Source organism: Anolis sagrei, chromosome 5, assembly GCF_037176765.1.
Source record: "Anolis sagrei isolate rAnoSag1 chromosome 5, rAnoSag1.mat, whole genome shotgun sequence".
NCBI classification, from domain to species: domain Eukaryota; kingdom Metazoa; phylum Chordata; class Lepidosauria; order Squamata; family Dactyloidae; genus Anolis; species Anolis sagrei.
Genome location: NC_090025.1, coordinates 102409155 through 102432240, shown reverse-complemented (window position 1 = coordinate 102432240; position 23086 = coordinate 102409155). Strand labels below are relative to the sequence as shown.

The 23086-nt window shown below is 42.8% G+C and overlaps 1 protein-coding gene across 1 annotated transcript; it reads right to left on the bottom strand.

Annotated features, from left to right (window-relative positions):
• Positions 1-10511: 10511 nt before the first annotated feature.
• On the bottom strand, positions 10512-22063 carry KLHL42 (kelch like family member 42). The gene is made up of 3 exons (XM_060778100.2): positions 21051-22063; positions 15073-15266; positions 10512-13398 (listed from the first exon to the last, which is right to left on the bottom strand). The coding sequence occupies exons 1-3, from the start codon at positions 21878-21880 to the stop codon at positions 12953-12955; spliced, it is 1470 nt and encodes a 489-aa protein (XP_060634083.2). The 5' UTR covers positions 21881-22063; the 3' UTR covers positions 10512-12952.
• Positions 22064-23086: the final 1023 nt, after the last annotated feature.

The following is a 23086-nucleotide window of genomic DNA, read 5'->3' as shown; positions in this document are numbered from 1 at the left end:
TGCTGAGATTGACTGAAAATGGCTTCCTTCCCTTCTCAATTGTCCTGAACAGGGGGCGGAAGCAAACTTAACAATGATGGACAGGGGGCCTGCCCGATAACTGCAAACTTTAACAGGAAGCCATCCTTCTGCAGAATCCCAAGCCTTGGGCTGCAAGCAAACACTTAATACAAGGCAAATAAAGTGGGAGCTTCTGGTACAGCAGTACCAGCACAATTATTATTATTATTATTATTATTATTATTGTATTTTTATTGTATAATACATAGAAACATATCATCTTTGAAATTAACATTCAAAATACCAGTATTTTCCCCAATCCCACCACACACACCCCACACACACCCCAGGAACAGTTAAGTACTTTTTCTATGTTTATTAAAATTGTTCAATCATGAACAATTCCCCCGGCTGTGGAACACCCTCCCTGTTGAAGTTAGACAGGCGCCCTCCTTGATGGCCTTTCGTAGGGCCCTGAAAACATGGCTCTTCGAGCAGGCCTTCAACTGAGAGTATCTTGAAACGACTCTGGAATGGACTAGGACTAGGAATTTTGGCTATGACCCCAGGATTTGACGAAGCGGATTTTTAGCATAAGTATATGTCATGTTGTATTGTTTGGTTTGTATTGTCCTGATTCATTGTACACTGTCCCCTTTTGTGTTGCTGTTCACCGCCCCGAGTCGCCCTCGGGCTGAGAGGGGCGGTCAATAAATGCAAAAAATAAATAAATAAATAAATAAATAAATGAGAATAGTCTTATTTAACACCGTATATTTATCTTTCCCCTTTATTCTGTAAATGAGACCCTTCCATTTTGCTTCCCATGTCGTTCTTCTTCTTCTTCTTCTTCTTTGAAACACAACAAGATGAGTCCACAGCAGGCCCGTAGCCAGGATTTCGATTCGGGGGGGGGGGGAGTTTGTTTCGGGGGGGGCTGAGTCTGAGTGAAAGAGGGTCTACCCTAGCAAATCTTTTGTATCATTACCCCAATACCTCCATGCATATGGGATATATTGAGTATGGTGATCAGATCATGATATGAATAAACATAACAGTTTAAATAATGCACCAGTAAGGCCTTTTTGCGAGCCACCATGAGAATTTGGGGGGGGGGGGGCTGAAGCCCCTCAAGCCCCCCCCCCCCCCGGCTACATGCCTGGTCCACAGCAGACATTCTGCTGGCTGTTGAATTGGATCACACGTTGGACACTTCCCAAGTATCTAGGACTGTGTAATGTATCAGCGAATAATGCGTGCAGATCCCAGTAAGGTGGTATTCTGCAGCTGGCAGATGGTAATTTTGTCAGCGCCGATTGTGTTTAAGTGCAGGCCAAGGTCTTTAGGCACTGTACCCAGTGTGCCCAGTGTGCTGATCACCACTGGGACCACCTTTACTGGCTTGTGCCAGAGTCTTTGCAGTTCGATCTTTAAATCCTCATATTGTGTCAGCTTATTATTAAAAATAATAATAATTAATAATCATAATCATAATTAATAATATATAATAATTAATAATAATGATTAATAATAATCATAATAATTAATAATAATTCTGGAGCCCCCGGTGGCGCAGTGGGTTAAACCCCTGTGCTGGCAGGACTGAAGACTGATAGGTTGCAGGTTCGAATCCAGGGAGAGGCGGATGAGCTCCCTCTATCAGCTCCAGCTCCTCATTCGGGGACATGAGAGAAGCCTCCCACAAGGATGATAAAAACATCAAATCACCCAGGCGTCCGCTGGGCAACGTCCTTGCAGATGGCCAATTCTCTCACACCAGGAGTCACTCCTGACACGACAAAATAATAATAATAATAATAATAATAATAATAATAATAATTTTACACAGAACACAGAAGTGCTGGACCACTCTCACAACCACCATGTCAGACTACACAGAGAAGCCATTGAAATCCACAAGCATGTGGACAATTTCAACAGAAAGGAGGAGACCATGAAAATGAACAAAATCTGGCTACCAGTATTAAAAAACTCAAAAATTACAACAGCAAAACAACAGAGAGGAAACAATCAGGTACATCAATTCACTTTCTACAAGAGATTCCCCCCAGGCGCTTCCAGGCCACTGAATGCAAATCAAGGTGATCAGCTAAAACATTACCCTGGTCATTCCACAGATATATAAACCCATTTTTCCTACTTCCAACAGACCTCACTACCTCTGAGAATCCTTGCCATAGATGCAGGCGAAACATCAGGAGAAAAATTGCCTCCAGAACATGGCCATATAGCCCGGAAAAACCTACAACAACCCAATAATTTTATTATTATTATTATTATTTATTGTCTGATATTTTGGAAAATCCTGGTAATATAAACAGTGCATTTGACTTGGATCCCGGGAGGAATATCTGAGTTCATATCCTTGCTCAGTTGCAAAACCCACAGTATGATTATGGACCACATTTAATAGCAAGTGCAACATTTAGGTTTTTTTTCAGCCTGCCTTCTGAATTATTGCAGGTATAGGGCTCCACCTCTTGGACATCCCTGGCATTACAGGCGTCATTAAAACCTCTTTGACACCTTACAAATGCACTGCTTATTAATTTGGCACACACAGCAAGCTTTTAAAGTGTTACCCTGGGGGACAGTATTGCATATGCCATAGATGTACCTCACAAGGGGTGCAGGGAATGATTAATTACTGTTTACACACATTTTCAGCATGTAAAATACAGTTGGCCATTAATTACATGCTGTGCCACAGACTCTCTTGTCATGCTTGCACAATTCAAGTCTGGATTTAAACTAAATAAGCATTTCTTCATGCTCTCTCATTTCCCTTGCTGAAACCCTGCAAATATAGATTTTTTTTAAAGAAAATGTTCTGTCTATAAATTGGTTATTTGACTTACAATGTAGTTAGAAAGGGAATGTTTACCCAGTTGAGTATATTATAAAGAAAATATGATTATCTGGTGGTTTTAAGAGTCTGTGCAGTTTATTTTACAATTTTTAGAGCTCTTTGCGGGCTTACCCGTATTTTAACCTAATGGCATAAAGATGCAGCACATTAATATAAGGAGAATATTGCAATGGATCTGCCCATTTGATCTTTTAATTAATGTGTACCTTACAAAGTAATATTAATTAATAAAAATAGACTGGGCTAGTGCGAGAAGGGGTAGGGGTGAGCACAAAGATTTCTTGTTAAGTCAATAGGCATTTTAGCCCACCCTAAAGGAACATACACACACCTTTTTGTACATTTGCAACAAGTAACATGATGTAATTTATTTCTATAGCTTTATATCATGTATGGCAGCTAACACCAAAGTTCCCAGCAGTTCTAACAAGAAGCTGTAAGTCTGGAATGAGCAAAAATAGAACAATCCCAACTTTAGTCGTGCACTCAACAGCCCTGTAGGTCTTTCAGATACTCAAAAGTATTTTACATTGGTTTGCTCTCCGACTTGTTCCACAGTGCTGTAGGACTGATCTCTGTTCTCTACCAGTGGGAAGTACATCGAGTCTAAAAGCATGCCTTAAGAGTGTCTCTCAACCTGGGGGTCAGGACCCCTAGGGGGGTATGAGGGGGTGTCAGAGGGGTCGCCAAAGACCAACAGAAAACACAGTATTGTCTATTGGTCATGGGGGTTCTGTGTGGGAAGTTTGGCCCAATTCTATTGTAGGCAGGCATGTAGCTGGGGGGGGGGGCTCGGGGGGCTTCAGTTCCCCCCGAAATTCTCATGGTGGTTCACGAAAAGGCCTTACTGGTGCATTATTTAAACTGTTATGTTTATTCATATCATGATCTGATCACCATACTCAATATATCCCATATGCATGGGGGTATTGGGGTAATGATACAAAAGGTTTGCTAGCCTAGACCCTCTTTCACTCAGACTCAGCCCCCCCCCCCCCCCCCCCCGAAACTCAGCCCCCCTGAAACCCCCCTGAAAAAAATTCAGCCCCCCCCCCCCCCCCCGAAACGAAATCCTGGCTACGGGCCTGATTGTAGGTTACCTACAATACTTTTTTATTGTAGGTAACTATAAATCTCAGTAATTATTTATTTTATTTATCGTGTCATCAGCAACCAGAAATTTGTATTACATTTTTAACAAAAACAAAACAAACAGACAGACAAAACACAGAATTTGCAAGCTTGGTAGTTGATTAAATGTCCTTTGACCAGTATCTGGCTACTTGGAGTGCTTCTGGTGTTGCTGCAAGAAGGTCCTCCATTGTGCATGTGGCAGGGCTCAGGTTGCATTGCAGCAGGTGGTCAGTGGTTTGCTCTTCTTCACACTTGCATGTTGTGGATTCAAGAATTGAACCAAGGATTTTGGTATGCAAATCAAATACACTACCGTTGAATTCCAGTTCCTGGAAGACCTGTCTTGTTACTACTTGACTATATTGTTGTTGATGTTGATGTTCTTATGATTGATGCTGGTAATCCTAACCAAATGACTTCCTTACATAGCCATACTCTCTCAGCCTACCTGTGCAAGAGGAAGATCACATTGTTAATATACCTGGCAGGTAAGTGAAGGCTGTGAATGCTCTAAATTATGTTTTTCTTAAGCCTAGGCCAGTGATATCATTAGGCCAGGGATAACCTTCCATTTTTAGGCTGCTACGTACTTCTAGCATTCCTTGTCATTGAATCTTGGCTAGGATAAATGGGTGTTGCAGTTCAAAAACAATTGGAGGGTCATACTTTGATCACCCCTGCATTAGATTATATTAGGAGTGATAAGCCTTAGTTTATCATAGATCCACATGCCGATTTCTGCACTACACTGAAGACAAGTTGGATTGAGGCCACTATACTTTGAGAAAAGGTATAAAATACATAGTTCCCAGTTTGTTTTGTAGCCAATGTGAACATGTTGACCTCCAAATATTGTTGGATTGTGCTAAAACATCCAGAGAGCTACATCTTTTCACTCTCACTTCGCTTGTGTATATGCATATTAAATCTGAGCAGTGAACCCAACTGTCCTTTTCCTTTTCCCGTAGTACATTACCACTTTGAAATTGGTCCATCATTTTAAAAACACTCTGTAGTTTGAGAAGAATATATATTTATTTGTGATTACCTATATCCTAACTTCACAATCCTAGTACTGTTGGCTTTCCAGTCAGCCATCCAATTTGCCCAGTCACTCATCTATCTCCCTCTCTGCTCCAAATACCAACAGTGAAGAGCAGATACACTTTCCTTGGCTTCTCAAATGGGTCAAGCATCACTGTCCCACTTAAAAAGAAGGTGCCTCTAATGCTGAAAATAGCAACCTTCTTAAGCCTCCACTAGTTATTTGTTATGTATATAATTACTTACTGTGTTGTATGTGTGTATTGGTTAGCAATTTTACCTAACCTCTTTGTTGTGGAAGATGCTGCAGACAATGTGATCAGAACTGGCCATGTTCAGAACTCAAGGCTCCATTTTAGTTTGTAGAAGCCTTTAGACCAGGGGTTCCCAAACTAAGGCCCGTGGGCCAGATACGGCCCTCCAAGGTAATTTACCCGGCCCTTGCTCAAGGTCAACCTAAGTCTGAAACAACTTGAAGGCACACAACAACAACAACATTCCTATCTCATCAGCCAAAAGCAGACCCACACTTCCCATTGAAATACGAATGTTTGCATTTGTTAAAATTGTTCTTCATTTTAATTATTGTATTGTTTTAAAGTGTTTTTTGCACTACAAATAAGAGATGTGCAGTGTGCATAGGAATTCATTCTTGTTTTTTTCAAATTATAATTTGGCCCTCCAACAGTTTGAGTGACTGTGACCTGGTCCTCTGTTTAAAAAGTTTGAGGACCCCTGGTCTAGACTCTTAGAGAGAGTAGAAGCCATCTGTGTGCCTTTAGAAGACTGCAAGAACAGTACAGTTTAGAACAGTGTTTCTCAACCTGGGGGTCGGGACCCCTGGAGGGGTCGTGAGGGGGTGTCAGAGGGGTCGCCAAAGACCATCACAAAACACAGTATTTTCTGTTGGTCATGTGGGAAATTTGGTCCAATTCTTTCATTGGTGAGGTTCAAGTGGCTCTTTGATTGCAGGTGAACTATAAATCCCAGCAACTACAACTTCCAAATGTCAAGGTCTATTTTCCTCAAACTCCACCAGTGTTCACATTTTGGGCATATTTTTTTTAATTAATTTTTATTAAGAGTTTTTAGTAACAATACATCAATAGGGTGTTAATCATTGACGTAAAGGTTGTATCTTAAAAGCTGGGAGGGGTTGGTAGGGTAAGGGGGGGGAGATGGGGGTGGGCAGGGTCCCTAACTACTGATGGGGAGGGGTAGGGTTGGGGGGGGGATCGGGGGGGAGAGGGGGATATCTTATCTAGAGGTAGGTGGGGGTAGGTAGACGGGGTGTGCATGTGAGTGGGAGAGTGGGACGTGGGGTGCGTTAATATTATGTGTTCTTGTTTATTTACTCATTGTTTCCCCGATAGTGCGTTAGTAATAGTGTTTCGTCTGTGTTGGCTTTCCGTCTTCTTTTTTATTTCCTCTCGTTCGCCGGTTCTGTCCTTACTTTCCATCTAGGTATTTCTTGATTGGAGACCAGTCTGTTTTGCTTCCTCCTGCTGTTTGTTTGAATCTTATATGTTGCGTCAGTGTGTCCATATTCATTATGTCCATTAGTTTTAGTCTCCAATCATCTAACTTTGGAATCTCCTCACTTTTCCATATACCTGCTAGCACTAGTCTTGCTGCTGTAGCCATGTGGAAGAAGAGCTTGTCTTTATTTATATCTATTTCGAAGTCAAGTATTCCTAGCAGGTAGTATTCCGCTTTCTTTTCTAATTTCAGTTCCAGTACCTCAGTTGTTATTCTATGAATTTCCGTCCAAAATTTTTTAACCTTTTCGCAAGTCCACCAGAGGTGTGGGAAGGTGCCTTTTTTTTCTTTGCACTTCCAGCATTTTTCCGGTACATTTTTGTAATACTTGGCCAGCTTACTAGGTGTTAAATACCATTGGAAGAACATTTTGATCCAATTTTCTCTTAAACAATAGGAGTTGGTCCATTTTAATTTTATCTTCCATATTTTTTCCCATTGCCCTGTATCAATAGTATGGCCGACAATGCCTGTCCATTTTGTAGTGTAGCTTTCCACGCTGTTTCTCGCTGTTTTCCAGTTTAATAGGATTTTATATAGTTTTGTGATTCCTTTTGTCCTCGTTGCCATTATTCTTTCCCATTGGTTTTCTCTATTGTCGAAGCCTTTTCTTTTATCTTTATTGAATGCCTCGCACATTTGTCTATGTTGAAACCATGTGGTTTCACTGAATGTTGTTCTAATCTCGTCTAGTGTTTTGAGCTTGAATCCTTCTCTATCTTTCTTTAAGATGTCTTTGTATCTGGGCCAGCTTTCCCACCCCAATTCACGTCTTTGGGTGGCCTCTAGTGGGGAGATCCATAGAGGTGTTTTTTGATATAGTTTGTTTTTATACTTTTCCCAAATTTTGATAAGCGACGACCTAATGAAGTGGTTGCCAAAGTTCTTCTCGATTTTTTTCTTGTCGTACCATATATACGCGTGCCAGCCACTGCGTAGGTCGTGTCCTTCTAGTGCCAGGATTTTGGGATTTTGTAAGTTGGCCCATTCTTTTACCCAGATTAAACCGCAAGCATCGTGGTACGTTTGAAAGTCAGGAAGTCCTAATCCGCCTTTTTCTTTATTTTCAATCAAGCTTGTAAATTTTATTCTTGGTTTCTTTCCACGCCACACGAATCTAGAGATTTCTTTATTCCAATTCTTAATCACTTGTGCATTTCTGATTATTGGGATGACTTGAAATAAGAAAAGTAGTTTGGGTAGTATTGACATTTTAATCGCTGATATTCTCCCTAGCATAGAAAGGTTCAGGTGTTTCCACTTCGCCAGATCGTTACTAATCTCTTTCCACTTTGTGTCGTAGTTATTCTTTAGTAACTGTGAGTTTTTTGCTGTCAAGATTATGCCGAGGTATTTTATTTTGTCTGTTGCTTGTATCCCACTTCTCTCTTCCAATGTTTTTTGTCGTTCCTTGGAGACATTTTTTGTCAACCATTTTGTTTTCTTTTTATTAATTGTTAATCCTGCCACTGTTCCGAATTCTTCAATTTTGTTTATCCATAATTCCCAATTGTCTAGCGGATTTTCAATTATACAAATTACATCGTCCGCGAATGCTCTTAGTTTAAATGAGTGCTTCCTTATTTTGGCTCCTTTAAGTCTGTCGTCTTTTCTGATGTTATTTAGAAGTATCTCCAGGGACATTATAAATAGGAGTGGGGACAGTGGGCATCCTTGACGGGTGCCTTGTTTTATTTGTATATTGTCTGTTGTACATCCATTTACACATATTTTGGCTACTTGTGTGGAGTAGATTGCTTTTATTGAGTTAATGAAGTGGTATCCCATGTCCAGTTCTCTCACTAGAGCCAGGAAGAACTCCCAATTAATCCGATCGAAAGCCTTTTCTGCGTCCAGTTAGTCTCTTTGTCAATGTTTTTCTCATAGTATTCTATGATGTTGACAACTGTTCTGATGTTATCTTTAATTTGACGATGCGGGAGAAAGCCTGCTTGCTCTTCTTGGATCCATTCTTTAAGAAAATCTTTTAGCCTTTCGGCAATTATGCTTGCATATATTTTGTAGTCTATATTGAGCAGTGAAATCGGGCGATAGTTCTTTACATCCGTTTTGTCAGTCCCTTCTTTATGTATCATGATTATTTTTGCTTGTTTCCATGTGCTTGGGATACTTTGAGTTTCCAATGCCTGATTCATTAGTCTTTTCAATTTAGGTGTCAATTCTTTTTCAAATGTTTTGTAGTATGCGGCCGTAAATCCATCAGGGCCTGGTGTTTTTGAAGCGTCTAATTTCTTGATTGCCACATTTTGGGCATATTGAGTATTTGTGCCAAGATTGGTCCAGATCATCATTGTTTGAGTCCACAGTGCTCTCTGGATGTAGGTGAACTACAACTCCCAAACTCAAGGTCAATGCCTACCAAACCCTTCCAATATTTTCTGTTGGTCATGGGAGTTCTGTGTGCCAAGTTTGGTTCAACTCCAACCTTGGTGGAGTTTGGAATGCTCTTTGATTGTAGGTGAACTATAAATCCCAGCAACTACAACTGCCAAATGACAAAATAAACCCTAACCATAACCCCCACCGCAGCAGTATTCAAACTTGGGCGTATCAGGTATTCGTGAAAAATTTGGTACAGTGAATGAAAATACATCCTCCATATCAGATATTTACATTACGGATAATAGCAAAAGTACTGTTGTGAAGTAGCAATGAAAACAATTTGATGGTTGGGGGTCACTACAACACGAGGAACTGTATTAAGGGGTCGCAGCGTTAGGAAGGTTGAGAACCACTGGTTTAGAAGATGCCCTAGATGACGCAAAGTAGCTTTATGTTGCATATATTAAGTTTTGTGAGTAAGCCAACTATGTTACCTTTAAAAAGACCGTCTCTTGAGAGCATGATTTAAAGGCAAATTTATTTTAAGGAAGAGTAGATGTTTTTTGGGCAACTTCAAGGAACACTTCTGAAACTCTGCTGTATATATTTCCTGTGGCCAGTGGTTTTCCCAAATGGTTAAGAATCCCATTTCCCAAATGGCTATGGAGATGGACATTTTCCAAAATCTAATGTCACCTTGCAAGACAAGTCTAACAATTTGAATCAAAAGATCTAGTCATCCAGTACCAACACTGTCCCTAGTGGAGTTGCAGAATTATGATGGAGTTGAAAACCTCTACCTGGCAGTGCTGTTCCATGGTGCCTACATTGGCACCATGGAACGGCACTCAACAAGCTCCTGAGGAGCAACTTACCAGCTATGGAAACACCAGCTGTGCCGTCCACCCAGACACTATAAAAAATAAAACTTCAACGTGCCTTCCTCTATTGCTGAGCGAACAGTAGTTGTCTATCTTGAAAACTTAAACTCAAAATCCCCCATTAATGACTACTCTGACTAGGAGTGGTGGGAAGATCAAATTCAACAACACACGGAAAGCTCAACAACTCCATCCCTAGCTTAAATGTACCTCTCGTGTAATACCAGTCTGTTTTGTTAGATGTATAACATACATACCTCTTGGGACATTAGTCTCTTTCTGTCACATGAACAAAACTTGATTTGAATCCCATTTTCGAAACTGGTCTATTGGTGCAGGGTGTGTGTGTTTTCAAAGACGGTAAAAAAGAAAACTTCATGATTTACTTGAGAAGAAAGATCAAACCTTACTTCCAGCTCCCTTGGGGCCTCTATGACAGTTTATTTGTTTGTTTGTTTGTTTGTTTGTTTGTTTACTGTATTTGTATACCGCCTTTCTCAGCCAATTGGCAACTCCAGGCGGTTTACAACAAATCAGTATACATAAAATGTAATAGATAAAAAAAAGTTAACAGTATAAAACAACATAAAAGCAATAAAAGCAATAAAAGTTAAGGTTCTGGAAGGACCCACACTTTTACAGAAAATATAGCACATTTAGAAAAAACTTTTGAGACTGAATTAATTGAAGCCTGTTTTTATTAACATCATAGACATAATAAGAACAATTCTTTGGTATACATATAATTTTACCAGTTATCAAAAATGAAATCCAATTTGCATATTAATGAGGTGGATGTGCTTTTCAATTTTTTACATAAAGAATTGCATCTTGGTTGAATATTTTACAGCAACATTTTTCATTCCACGCTGGAATGCTTGGTTCACAGCCTCAGTGGCAGAACATACTCTGTTGGTTCTCCTGAATTGGAGGACCATAATGGAGTGTTTTTGGGGTCCATATCTCATTTTAAAAGGTCCCAGATTACAGAGTGTGCCAGGTGCCTGAAATGGACCCGTACCCACTTCCCTCTTTTCCCCATCAGGGTCTCATAGAATCACAGAAATCTAGAGTTGGAAGAGACCCCAAAGGCCCTCCTTTCTAATCCCATTTCTATCTGGCAGGAACACCCAGTGAAAGCCCTCTCAACAGAGGACCAGCCAACCTATGCTTAAAAATCTCGAAAGAGGGAGCTATCCAAGGAATCGTATCTCACAGTTGAACAGTTCTTACTATCAGAAAGTCTTTCCTAATGTTTAGGTGGAATCTAAAAACAAGCTATTGCATTTGCAAGGTTTGCTATAAAGGCAGGTTGACTTTCCAGATGGGCATCTTGCCCTTCAAGGAAGCCCGTAAAGAAGGAAGGTACTAATGCAGTGGTTCTCAACCTGTGGGTCCCGAGATGTTTTGGCCTTCAACTCCCAGAAATCCTAACAGCTGGTAAATTTACTGGGATTTCTGGGAGTTGTAAGCCAAAATACCTGGGGACCCACAGGTTGAGAACCACTGTACTAATCGACATACAGGGAGCATACCACCCCCCTGCTATGGCAGCTCCACTGGCTGCCAGTCCATTTCCGAGCCCAATTCAAAGTGCTAGTTTTGACCTATACGGTTCTGGCCCAGCTGACTTCTCCGAACGGATCCACCCCTACATCCCACCTCGTAATCTAAGATCATCTGGGGAGGCCCTGCTCTTGCTCCCGTCAACAGCACAAATGCATCTGGTGGGGACAGGAGACAGGGCCTTCTTGGCGGTGGCCCCCCACCTATGGAACACACTCCCAAATGAGGTAAGATCCGCTCCCTCCCTCCTGGCTTTTAGGAAAAAAATTAAAATCATGGTTCTGGGACCAGGCCTTCGGACAGTAGATGTATGTAGCATTTTAGAGGGACATTGACTGGAACGGCGATTTGACTGACAAGACTTTTTTATGGTTTTAATGCTTGTTGATGTATTGTTTTAATTGTGATTTATGTTCAATTGTGGTTTTACTATTGTAATTGTTTGTATTGGCATCGTATCGGTGCCTGACGTAAGGCATTGAATCTTGCCATTATTTATGTGTAAACCACTTTGAGTCCCCCCAGGGGTGAGTAAGGCTACCGCAGTATTTATTTACAGTATAAATACTGTAAATAAATAATAATAAATAAATAATGTCATGAAGGAGGGGTGGGTAGAGCCCTGCCAAAACTTTGCACGCTCTTCCTTGAGCTCTCAGCTCTTTGCTTCCAGACACAACTGATCCCCCCTTCCAGCTCCCTATCCTCCTCTCCTATGTTGCTCCATCTTCCTCCCCATTACTTTCCCACCCCATCTCCTTTTCACTTAGTGGAGGGGGTCGAGAGAGTCTCCCTTGCTTGGCTACCTGGTGAGCTGGCTGCTTGGTTCTCCATCATTTTGCTGGTTCTTTGTAGAAGGAAAAGCAACAGCAGCAGTGATGGGGGAGCAACAGGAGTCACCAGTAGTGATCCATAGATTTAATTACAGGACCTCAAATAGGGCCAGGCCCCCGGGTTTAAGAGGCTTTCCTATATAGTATTTGCTCATTTTATTTATGTATTTTTATTTCTCATATCCAATCTCAAAATAACAGAACAGCCATTTGTTGTGTTCAGAAAGAGAATGCAGGAAAACCAGCAAAGGCCACTTTGACTGTTATGACAAGACAGTGAAACAAAATATTAAAGCTACTATAGTTCAGAAATATATTCTCTCAAATGCCACAGTAGGCATAACAGCAGCATATTTGGCCCTAGCACACACTAAGCCCCTGCCCATGCTTCACTAAACCATAATTATGGCCCTTTACTCGTCACCAGCAAACTAAACTAAAGCAAAATTGAAATACACGGAGCTGTCTTTGTGCACGTTGCCTCTTGCCTCTCTCTCTCTTTTTGTTGCCTCACTCACTGTTGCCAACTAGACGCTCCATGGAGGCAGTTTCATGCAAAGCACCATAGATGCCATTAGCATAGAATTAAAGAGACAATATGAACAACAATCAGGACATACAACATCTGGAACAGATAACAACTCCTAGGGTGAAGACTCTTAAATGAAATCTCCTAAGAAATGATTACATATTGTGCAATGGTGAAAAGTGTCCATTAACATTCAGCTCAGATTTGGCAAATAGATAGAACAGACCAACATGTTTTGTCCAAAAATTGGAAAGTGCCTAACTGATTCCCAACTGTCTGTGAATATATTATACTTAAGAAAAACCCGGTGCTCCAAGCTTGTGAACAAAGTGACATCTCTAGTCAATATATAAATCCCATCATTGTGCAGAGTGCAAGTCAAATTAAGACCCGATTTTGATGTATTTTCTTTGAGGTAGAGCCATTCTCGAGTGGTAATATTATAGGACTGGACAGTTAACATGTCCTCATTCTGGTTAGATTTTTTCTCTGATCCCAGTTCATGGATGCATCCTCCAACAATGTAGATAGTGTCCTCCAGAGAGAGCATCTGCTGCTTGCGGATGTGGATATCACACTGTTCAAAGTTAGTCCAGATGTCAGAGATGGGACAGTACTGTAAGATATTCAAATTCCGACCTGCAAGATAGAGTAAATGTGTAATTCAGAGAACTGCATTCAGCTTCTTTGTATAGTGAAAAGTGTTCATCTGTAACCAACTTCTTGGTTACAGTCTCACAAAAACGTAAACAAACTTGAGGGTTTTCTCTCCCATTATCGCATCTAATTAATGTGTAAAAATAGTAAACAAAACACACACACACAACACAAGCTACTTATCCAAGACTAGCCGTTCCCTGCCATGCGTTGCTGTGGCCCGTCTGTGTATATGTGTTTTGTGTGTGTGTGTATATGTGTATATATGTGTTTGCGCATATATGTGTATGTGTATATGTGTGTGGTTTTGCACGTGCACTGTAATATATATATATATATATATATATATATATATATATATATATATATATATGGCTTTTTAAGTCTCTTCTGCTGTGTTTTTCAGTGTTTTCATCAGTATTGGTCACTTGTTGGCCTGATAGGTGTTTTGTGTCCAAATTTGGTGTCAATTCGTCCAGCAGTTTTTTGAGTTATGTTAATCCCACAAATCAACATTACATTTTTATTTATATGTTGTTGTTCATTCATTCAGTTGTTTCCGACTCTTTGTGACCTCATGGACCAGCCCATGCCAGAGCTCCCTGTTGGCCATCACCACCCCCAGCTTCTTCAAAGTCAAGCCAGTCACTTCAAGGATGCCATCCATCCATCTTGCCCTTGGTCGGCCCCTCTTCCTTTTTCCTTCCATTTTCCCCAGCATCATTTTTCCTCTAAGCTTTCCTTACAATTGCTTTCTTTTCTGTCCAACTATTAACGGCAAAGGAGTTCCATCTTTCTTTAAATTTTGTCTCCCATTTAAATCAAGTATTTTCAATAAACTTACTGTATTGATTTTCGCCATCAAAGGGTGAAACATACCAGCTTGTACATCTGCCTTCCGTAAGAGGAGATTACTTGTTATAAATCAGGTAGTCTGAAGAACAATTTGTCCATGAGACTCCTTTCTTGTTTCATTCAACATATTTCAATATAGGTATGACAACAAGCCTCCTGACTGCTGCTTCTCCTCCTCCTCTCTCCTCCTGAGCGAAGCCATTCCATGTGGTGCCTGGAAGTGGGGGTGCGTTGGTGTTGTTGTTTCTAGGCCTGTTCTTGGGGTTATTTGGGGTACTGATTCAGAAAATTGCATTGCATAGACCACATCAGCTCTAGATTATTAAATATGGTTTTCTGAGGGCAAGGAGATGACAACTACTAGATGGCATATGTTCTGAATCAGAAACTAGAGCTGATGTGGTCTATCCAATGCAATTTTTTGAATCAGCACCCCAAATAACCAAAGTTGATCAAAAACTTATTTGTAACCATTTTGGTACTAATGTTGGAGTGGTCCCTGGTCAAAGTGGTCCCTGGTAATAATAATAATAAAAAAGGTTGGGAACCACTTTTATAGGTTCATTTAATGCCATTACTTCATGCCTTGTCGGGATCCATAACCAAGGTGGGAGAAGAGAAGCTTTCCAACTTTCCAACGTATGTTTACTGTTTGATTTGTGTTGATGGCGTCACAATAATTACACGATATTAACAATGCTAATAAATTCCAGTGTAAACTGTTTTCATTCAGCCTTGATGCCTGTGTTAAAGTCATAAACTGGTTTTTTAAAAGCAGTTCCTTCCTAGTCCCCATCTCACCTCTGGTAGTGTAGCCTCCCATGACGTAGATCTTGTCCTTGCATTCACAGGCTGAGAACTCCACAAGCGGGGTTGGCAATGATGCCACAAAGTTCCACCAGTCATGTTCTGGGTCGTAACATTCAACACTGGAGAGGGACTGCCCACCAATGGCATACAGTTTCCCACTCACGGCCAAGAGTTTGAAATTAGATCTACAGATAAAGAGATTTTGAGAGTTGAAGTCAAGAGCAATAATAAATCACTAACAAGAAATTTCAATTAAAAACAAAAAATTGACCAACAAAAATTACCATCTGCACATTTATATAGGAAAAATATTACTCCTAATAAAAGGATGAAGTTTTATATATAGATCATGGGGCCTTATCACTACATAATTGAAAATTATATGTAGCTCTTTTGCCAGTCTTTTTGCTGTTCGCAGAAATATGATACGCCTGATCACGTAGTCTTTTAACTTAATTCAGTGCGGGGTGTGTGGAAAGTCTAAAAGTAACTACTAAAGGTGCTAAAGAAGCAATTGGAAAAAGTGATAAAATAAAGAAAGTGAAGCACGGACCAAGATTTTATATATATATACAGGGTGCGGCAGCATAACTTCCTTTTTTAAAATGTGTGCCATTCAGTCGGTTGAAGACGTAGAGGAGCGCTAGTGGTCTCGTTCGAGAGACGGGAATATAAAGTTTTGTCCTGACACAGTTCAGTCACCATCATGCGTTGGAACAGTGAGGAGGGTGCTTTTGCTGTTGAGGCCTACTTTTTGAGTGGATGTTCTGTTATCGCAACCCAGCACACCTTTCAGAATCGCTTTAATTTAGCCCCATTGACCGGAAATCAATTGTGACATGGGTCACTACATTCAGACAAACTGCAAGTGCAACAAGACAAAGAACTGGAGTGTCTCGGTCCATTAGATCACCTGAGAACATTGAGGCAGTGAGAGCTTCAATGTTGCAATCACCACGGCATTCTGCGCGCAAACATGTGTCTGCCCTTAGACTTTCCGATCGTTCTGTGAGGAGAATTTTTCATGATGATCTTCATTTCCATCCTTACAAGATGGCGATTGTGCAGGAACTTTCTGAACGTAACTTCAGTTCTCGGAGGAACGCATGTGAGGTTCTTCTCGAAGTCGTTCCTGAGAACGCTATTGTTTTTTTTTAGCGATGAAGCCCATTTTTATTTGCGCGGATCCATCAACAAACAAAACATGTGCTATTGGTTTGACAACAATCCTCGAGAATTGCATCAAAGGCCTTTACATTCACCTAAAATCACAGTGTAGTGTGCAATTTCCTCAGCTGGAATTATTGGTCCCTGGTTCTTTGAGGAAAATGAAGTCACAGTGACAGTGAATTCGGACCGGTATGTAAACATGTTAAAGGATTTTTTTCCCACGGCTAGATGGGTTGGATTTAGGGGACATTTGGTTCCAACAAGATGGTGCAACTGCACACACTTCAAGAGCATCGATGGCTGTTTTGAGGGAACACTTCCCAGAGCACCTCATCTCAATTAGGGGGGATTTGGAGTGGCCGGTCCACTCTCCAGATTTGGCCCCTTGTGATATTTTTCTATGGGGTTTTTTGAAATCCCGTGTTTATGTGAACTGTCCAAGGACCCTACAAGATTTGAAGACCAACATCCAGGAAAAAATTGCCAACATAATGCCTGCTATGCTGGCAAGAGTCATGACAAATGCCAGAAATCGGTTTACTCAGTGTATGGAGAATGGGGGATGTCACCTACCTAATTTGATATTCAAAACTACGTAAAACTATGTATGCCTACATTATAAAAATGTAGAGTCATATACAAAGTTTAATGTTTAGGCAAAAAAACAATAACAGCAAAATTAAAAGAATGTACACCTAGAGGATGGGGAATACTTGTTTTGACAATAGTAAATATGAAAAGAATTTTCTGATTGCAGAGTGACAAAAAGATAAACATGATACACAGTAGTTTGGCCTCAGAAGAAGGCAATAAAGATGCCCAATAATCTAGTGTTGAATGAAGGTACTGGAACATGTTTGTCTTGGAGGAGACAAACTGAGAGGTGTCACAATTATACTTGCAAAATATAGTTGTAAAATATCGCCACACAGGAAAGGGCAAAGAATTCTCTGTTGGCTTAGAATAGGAAAGTAAATTCAATTGTATGTCTGCAGAAACTTATTGGTGGTAAGCAATTTTATCTTTCTCTATCATAATCCTAACGATCTGGATGAGGGACAACAAATTGAAATTGAACCCACACAAGTCATAAGGTCTTGTGTATAGGGTTACAGCCTGGGCTGGACAAGGTCACATTCCTCTTAAAGACACAGGTTCACATAAACACGGGATTAAAAAAAAAAACCCATACGAGATTTGAAGACCAACATCCAGGAAGAAATTGCCAACATAACGCCTGCTATGCTGGCAAGAGTCATGACAAATGCCAGAAATTGGTTTACTCAGTGTATGGAGAATGGGGAACGTCACCTACCTAATTTGGTCTTCAAAACTATGTAAAACAAAACTTTAGGTATGTGCCTACATTATAATAAAAAAAATCTGATTCATACAATGGGTTTTATTAAGTTTTGAAAAAAGGCACCCTGTATATCTGTGAAATGTCCAGGATGAGAGAAAGAACTCTTGTCTGTTTGAGGTAGGTGTGAATGTTGTGACTGGCCAACTTGATTAGCATTTAATGACTTTGCAGTTTCAAGTTCTGGCTTGGTTTCTTCCTTTCTGTTGAAATTGTCCACATGCTTGTGGATTTCACTGGCTTCTCTGTGTAGTCTGACATGGTGGTTGTGAGAGTGGTCCAAGATTTCTGTGTTCTCAGATAATATGCTGTGTCCAGGCTGGTTCATCAGGTGCTCTGCTATGGCTATGGTAAAAAGGTAAAGAGGTAAAGGTTGTCTCCTGACATGAAGTCCAGTCGTGTCCGACTCTGGGATGTGGTGCTCATTTCCATTTCTAAGCCAAAGAGCCAGCGTTGTCCGCAGACACCTCCAAGGTCATGTGGCCGGCGTGACTGCATGGAGCGCCGTTACCTTCCCGCCAGAGTATTGATCTACTCACATTTGCATGTTTTCGAACTGCTAGGTTGGGAGTAGCTGGGGCTGATAGCGGAAGCTCATGCCACTTCCCGGATTCGAACCTGCGATCTTTTGGTCAACAAGCTCAGCAGCTCAGCGCTTTAACCCACTGCACTACTGAGGGCTCCATGGCTATGGTATATTCTTCTTATTCATTCTTAAAAACAAACATCCAAACAAAGATGGAGAAAATAAAACCAGTAAGATATATTGTATAAAAAGTTAATATATAGTCTTACATGATTTCTACACATAGTACATTGTAACTTAATTTTTTTTAAAAAAAGTAATACTACACCAACAGACAAGAGTTCTCTCTCTCACCCTGGACATTCCACAGATATAGTTCAGCTACAATCAAAGAGCATTCTGAACTCCACCAACGATGGAATTGAACCAAACTTGGCACACCGAACTCCCACGACAAAGAGAAAATACTGGAAAGGTTTGGTGGGCATTGTCCTTGAGTTTTGGAGTTGTAGTTCACCTACAACCAGGGAGCACTGTGGACTCAAACAATGATGGATCTGGACCAAACTTAGCAGGAGTACTCAATATGCCCAAATGTGAGCATTGGTGGAGTTTGGGGGAAAATAGACCTTTGACATTTGGGAGTTATAGTTGCTGGAATTTATAGTTCACCTACAACAAAAGAGCATTCTGAACCCCACCAACGATGGAATTGAACCAAACTTGGCACACCGAACTCCCACGACCAAAAGAAAATACTGGAAGGGTTTGGTGGGCATTGTCCTTGAGTTTGGAGTTGTAGTTCACCTACAACCAGGGAGCACTGTGGACTCAAACAATGATGGATCTGGACCAAACTTAGCATGAATACACAATACGCCCAACGTGAACACTGGTGGAGTTTGGGGGAAATAGACCTTGACATTTGGGAATTATAGTTGCTGGGATTTATAGCAGTCTGAACCCTACCAACCAGAGAATTGGGCCAAAGGTCTCACATACTGCGTTTTCTGATGGTCTTTGGCAACCCCTCTGACACCCTGTCATGACCCCACCAGGGGTCCCGACCCCAGGTTGAGAAACGTTGTTCTAAAAGCATTCTCTCCTGACGTTTCACCTGCATCTATGACAAGCATCCTCAGAGCTTGTGCGGTCTGTTGGAACTAGGAAAATGGGGTTTATACTGTATAAATCCAAGGAACTACAGCTCCCAAATCACAAAATTAATCCCCTTTCCCAATCCTACCTGTATTCAAATTCGGACATATTGAATATTTGTGCCAAATCTGGTCCAGTGAACATCCTACATATCAGATATCAGATGCAAACATCCTACATATATTGTCGAAGGCTTTCATGGCTGGAATCACTAGGTTCTTGTGGGGTTTTTTTGGGCTATAGGGCCATGTTCTAGAGGCATTTCTCCTGACATTTCGCCTGCATCTATGGCAAGCATCCTCAGAGGTAGTGAGGTCTGTTGGAATTAGGACAATGGGTTTATATATCTGCGGAATGGCTGGGGTGGGGCAAAGAGCTCTTCTCTGCTGGAGCTAGGTGTGAATGTTTCAACTGACCACCTTCATTAGCATTTGAAGGCCTGGCTGAGCCTGGGAAAATCTTTTGTTGAGAGGTGTTAAGATGTGCCTGGTTGTTTCCTCCCTGCTGTTTTGCTGTTGTAATTTTAGAGTTTTTTAATACTGGTAGCCAGATTTTGTTCATTTTCATGGTTTTTTCCTTTCTGTTGAAATTGTCCACATGCTTGTGGATTTCAGTGCCTTCTCTGTGTAGTCTGACATGGTGGTTGTTGGTGTGGTCCAGCATTTCTGTGTTCTCAAATAATATGCTGTGTCCAGGCTCGTTCATCAGGTTCTCTGCTATGGCTGACTTCTCTGGTTGGAGTAGTCTGCAGTGCCTTTCATGTTCCTTGATGCGTGTCTGGGCGATGCTGCGTTTGGTGGTCCCTATGTAGACTTGTCCACAGCTGTATGGTACACGGTAAACTCCTGCAGAGGTGAGAGGATCCCTCTTGTCCTTTGCTGAACGTAGTATTTGTTGGATTTTCTTGGTGGGTTTGTAGATTGTTTGTATGTTGTGTTTCCTCATCAGCTTCCCTGTGCGGTCAGTGGTTCCCTTGATGTATGGCAGGAACACTTTTCCTCTGGGTGGATCTTCATCTTGACTCTCGTGGCTTGTTCTTGGTCTTGCAGCTCTTCTGATGTCTGAGGTGGAGTATCCATTGGCCTGGAGAGCCCAGTTGAGGTGGTTCAGTTCATCTTGGAGAAGGTGGGGTTCGCAGATTCTTTTTGCACGGTCTGCCAAGGCTTTGATGGTGCTTCTTTTTTGACTTGGGTGATGGTTGGAGTTTTTATGTAGATATCTATCTCTGTGTGTGGGTTTTCTGTAAACGGTGTGACCCAATTGTTGATCTGGTTTGCGGATGACTAGGACATCTAGGAAAGGCAGTCTTCCTTCATTTTCCTTTTCCATGGTGAATTGGATGTTTGGGTGGATGCTGTTAAGATGGTCCAGGAACCTGTTGAGTTCTTCTTCTCCATGGCTCCAAATGGTGAAGGTGTCATCTACATATCTGAACCGTATGGTGGGCTTTTTGGTTGCTGTCTCCAGGGCTTGTTCTTCAAAGTGTTCCATGTAGAAGTTAGCTATGACCGGGCTGAGAGGGCTCCCCATAGCTACTCCATCTTTCTGTTCGTAGAATTCATTGTCCGACTGAAAGTAACTGGTGGTAAGGCAATGGTGAAACAGATATACATATATATATTATGATTCATAACAGTAGCAAAATTACAGTTGTGAAGTAGCAAGGAAAATAATGTGATGGTTGGGGGTCACCACCACAAGGGGGACTGTCTATAGGGGTGGAGGCATTAGGGAGAGTGGAGAAGGAGGCGTTACCTCTTCTGGTTCATGGAGGCCACGGGGCTCCACTCGTGGAGGCTGGGGTTGTAGCAGTGGGCGGCGGCGATCTCCTGGCTGGCGGTGAGGCGGTACCCTCCGGCCAGGAAGAGGTAGTTGTCCAGCAGGGCGGCGCCATATCCGCGCACATTGCCCAGCGCGGCGGGGAGCGCCCCGGGAAGAGGTAGCCAGCGCCGGGCGCTTTCATCGTAGCGCAGCGCGGAGCAGAGCGAGGCCTCCTCGGGGTTCGGACTGGCGTGGCTTTGCCCGGCGAAGCGACCCAGGGCGATCAAAGCAGGAGTCGCTCCCGCCAGGCGCCTCTCCCGGAGCTGCTGCTGCAAGGCGCTGGGCAAAAGTTCCGCGCGGCGGAGTAGGGCGTGGAATCGGGCCGCCATGAAGGCCAGCGCCGCCTCTCTCAGCTCGCGCAGGCCGTAGTGCTGGGCCAGGCGGAGGAGGCGCAGGCAGTTGGGCAGGCGCAGCCCGGAGGCCAGCAGGCGCAGCAGCGGCGTGACTTGCAAGTAGCAGGCGGCTTCCACGAGCTCCTCCAGTGCCAGGGAGCCCTCCTCCTCGCCTTCTTCATCCTCCTCCTCGAGAGGCACCCGTCCGCAGTGGATGAAGTCGAGGACCAGCTCCAGGCCGCGCGCGCTCAGCCCTCCGCGCAGGCGCAGCCCCGCCGCCGCCGCCTCCCGCATCCCCGAGCGGAAGAGCGCCCCGAAGAAGTCGCTCTGCTCCAGAAGCAGGCGCTTCCTCGCCGGGAAGCGACGCTCGCCCAGGCGGATCTCCACCACCTCGTCCCCCGGAGCCTCACACAGCCCCGAGCCGGACATCATCTTTGCCGCCCGCCGGAAGGGGAGGGACCCGCACTTCCCCGGTGGAGAAAGGAAGACAGAAAGAAGCCCAAAGAAGGGCAACGCCGCTCCGCTCCTCCCCCGGGAAAGCGGGCTCTGCCCGGGCAGGACAACACCCGCCTCGTCCCCAGCTGCCCTGCTCAGCTCTGGCACTCCGCGCAGCCCTGGCCCCGTAATAGGAGGATTGCTGGGTCCGGAAGCTCCGAGCGCAACCGAGGGGACGCATCGCTTCTTTGGGAGCGCAATTTGCGCAAGAGAGACTTGGCTAATGCAAGCCAAGCCTGAGACAGATCATATAGAAGGCATGTAAGAGTTCTTTCATGGGGAAACCCTTTCCCTAACCCTGAACCGTACCCTAAGCCTAACCTCTTGTTGTTGTTCCTTCGTTCAGTCGCCTCCGACTCTTCGTGACCTCATGGACCAGCCCACGCCAGAGCTCCCTGTCCGCCGTCACCACCCCCAGCTCCTTCAAGGTCAGTCCAGACACTTCAAGGATGCCATCCATCCATCTTGCCCTTGGTCGGCCCCTCTTCCTTTCACTTTCTACTTTCCCCAGCATAATTGTCTTCTCTAGGCTTTGCTGTCTCCTCATGATGTGGCCAAAGACCTTCTCAACCTCTGAGGATGCTTGCCATAGATGCAGGTGAAACGTCAGGAGAAATGCCTCTAGAACATGGCTCTATAGCCCGAAAAAACCCACAAGAACCTACTTCAACTTTGTCTCTAGTATCCTTCCCTCCAGTGAGCAGCCGGGCTTTATTTCCTGGAGGATGGACTGGTTGGATCTTCTCGCAGTCCAAGGCACTCTCAGAACTTTCCTCCAACACCACAGCTCGAAAGCATTGATCTTCCTTCGCTCAGCCTTCCCTAAGGTCCAGCTCTCACATCCGTAGGTGACTACAGGGAATACCATGGCTTTGACTAGGCGGATCTTTGTTGCCAGTGTGATGTCTCTACTCTTTACTATTTTATCAAGATTGGTCATTGCTCTCCTCCCAAGAAGTAAGCGTCTTCTGATTTCCTGGCCACAGTCTGCATCTGCAGTAATCTTTGCGCCTAGAAATACAAAGTCTGTCACGGCCTCCACATTTTCTTCCTCTATTTTCCAGTTGTCAATCATTCTTGTTGCCATAATCTTGGTTTTTTTTTAATGTTTAGCTGCAACCCGGCTTTTGCGCTTTCTTCTTT

Excerpts from the sequence above, each read along its gene's own strand:
- KLHL42 (XM_060778100.2), bottom strand. The coding sequence starts at position 21,880 with ATGATGTCCGGCTCGGGGCTGTGTGAGGCTCCGGGGGACGAGGTGGTG. Across the intron at positions 15,267-21,050 it reads GCCTCCATGAACCAGAAGAG|ATCTAATTTCAAACTCTTGG; the intron begins GTAACGCCTCCT and ends CTTTATCTGTAG. Across the intron at positions 13,399-15,072 it reads GGGAGGCTACACTACCAGAG|GTCGGAATTTGAATATCTTA; the intron begins GTGAGATGGGGA and ends TCTATCTTGCAG.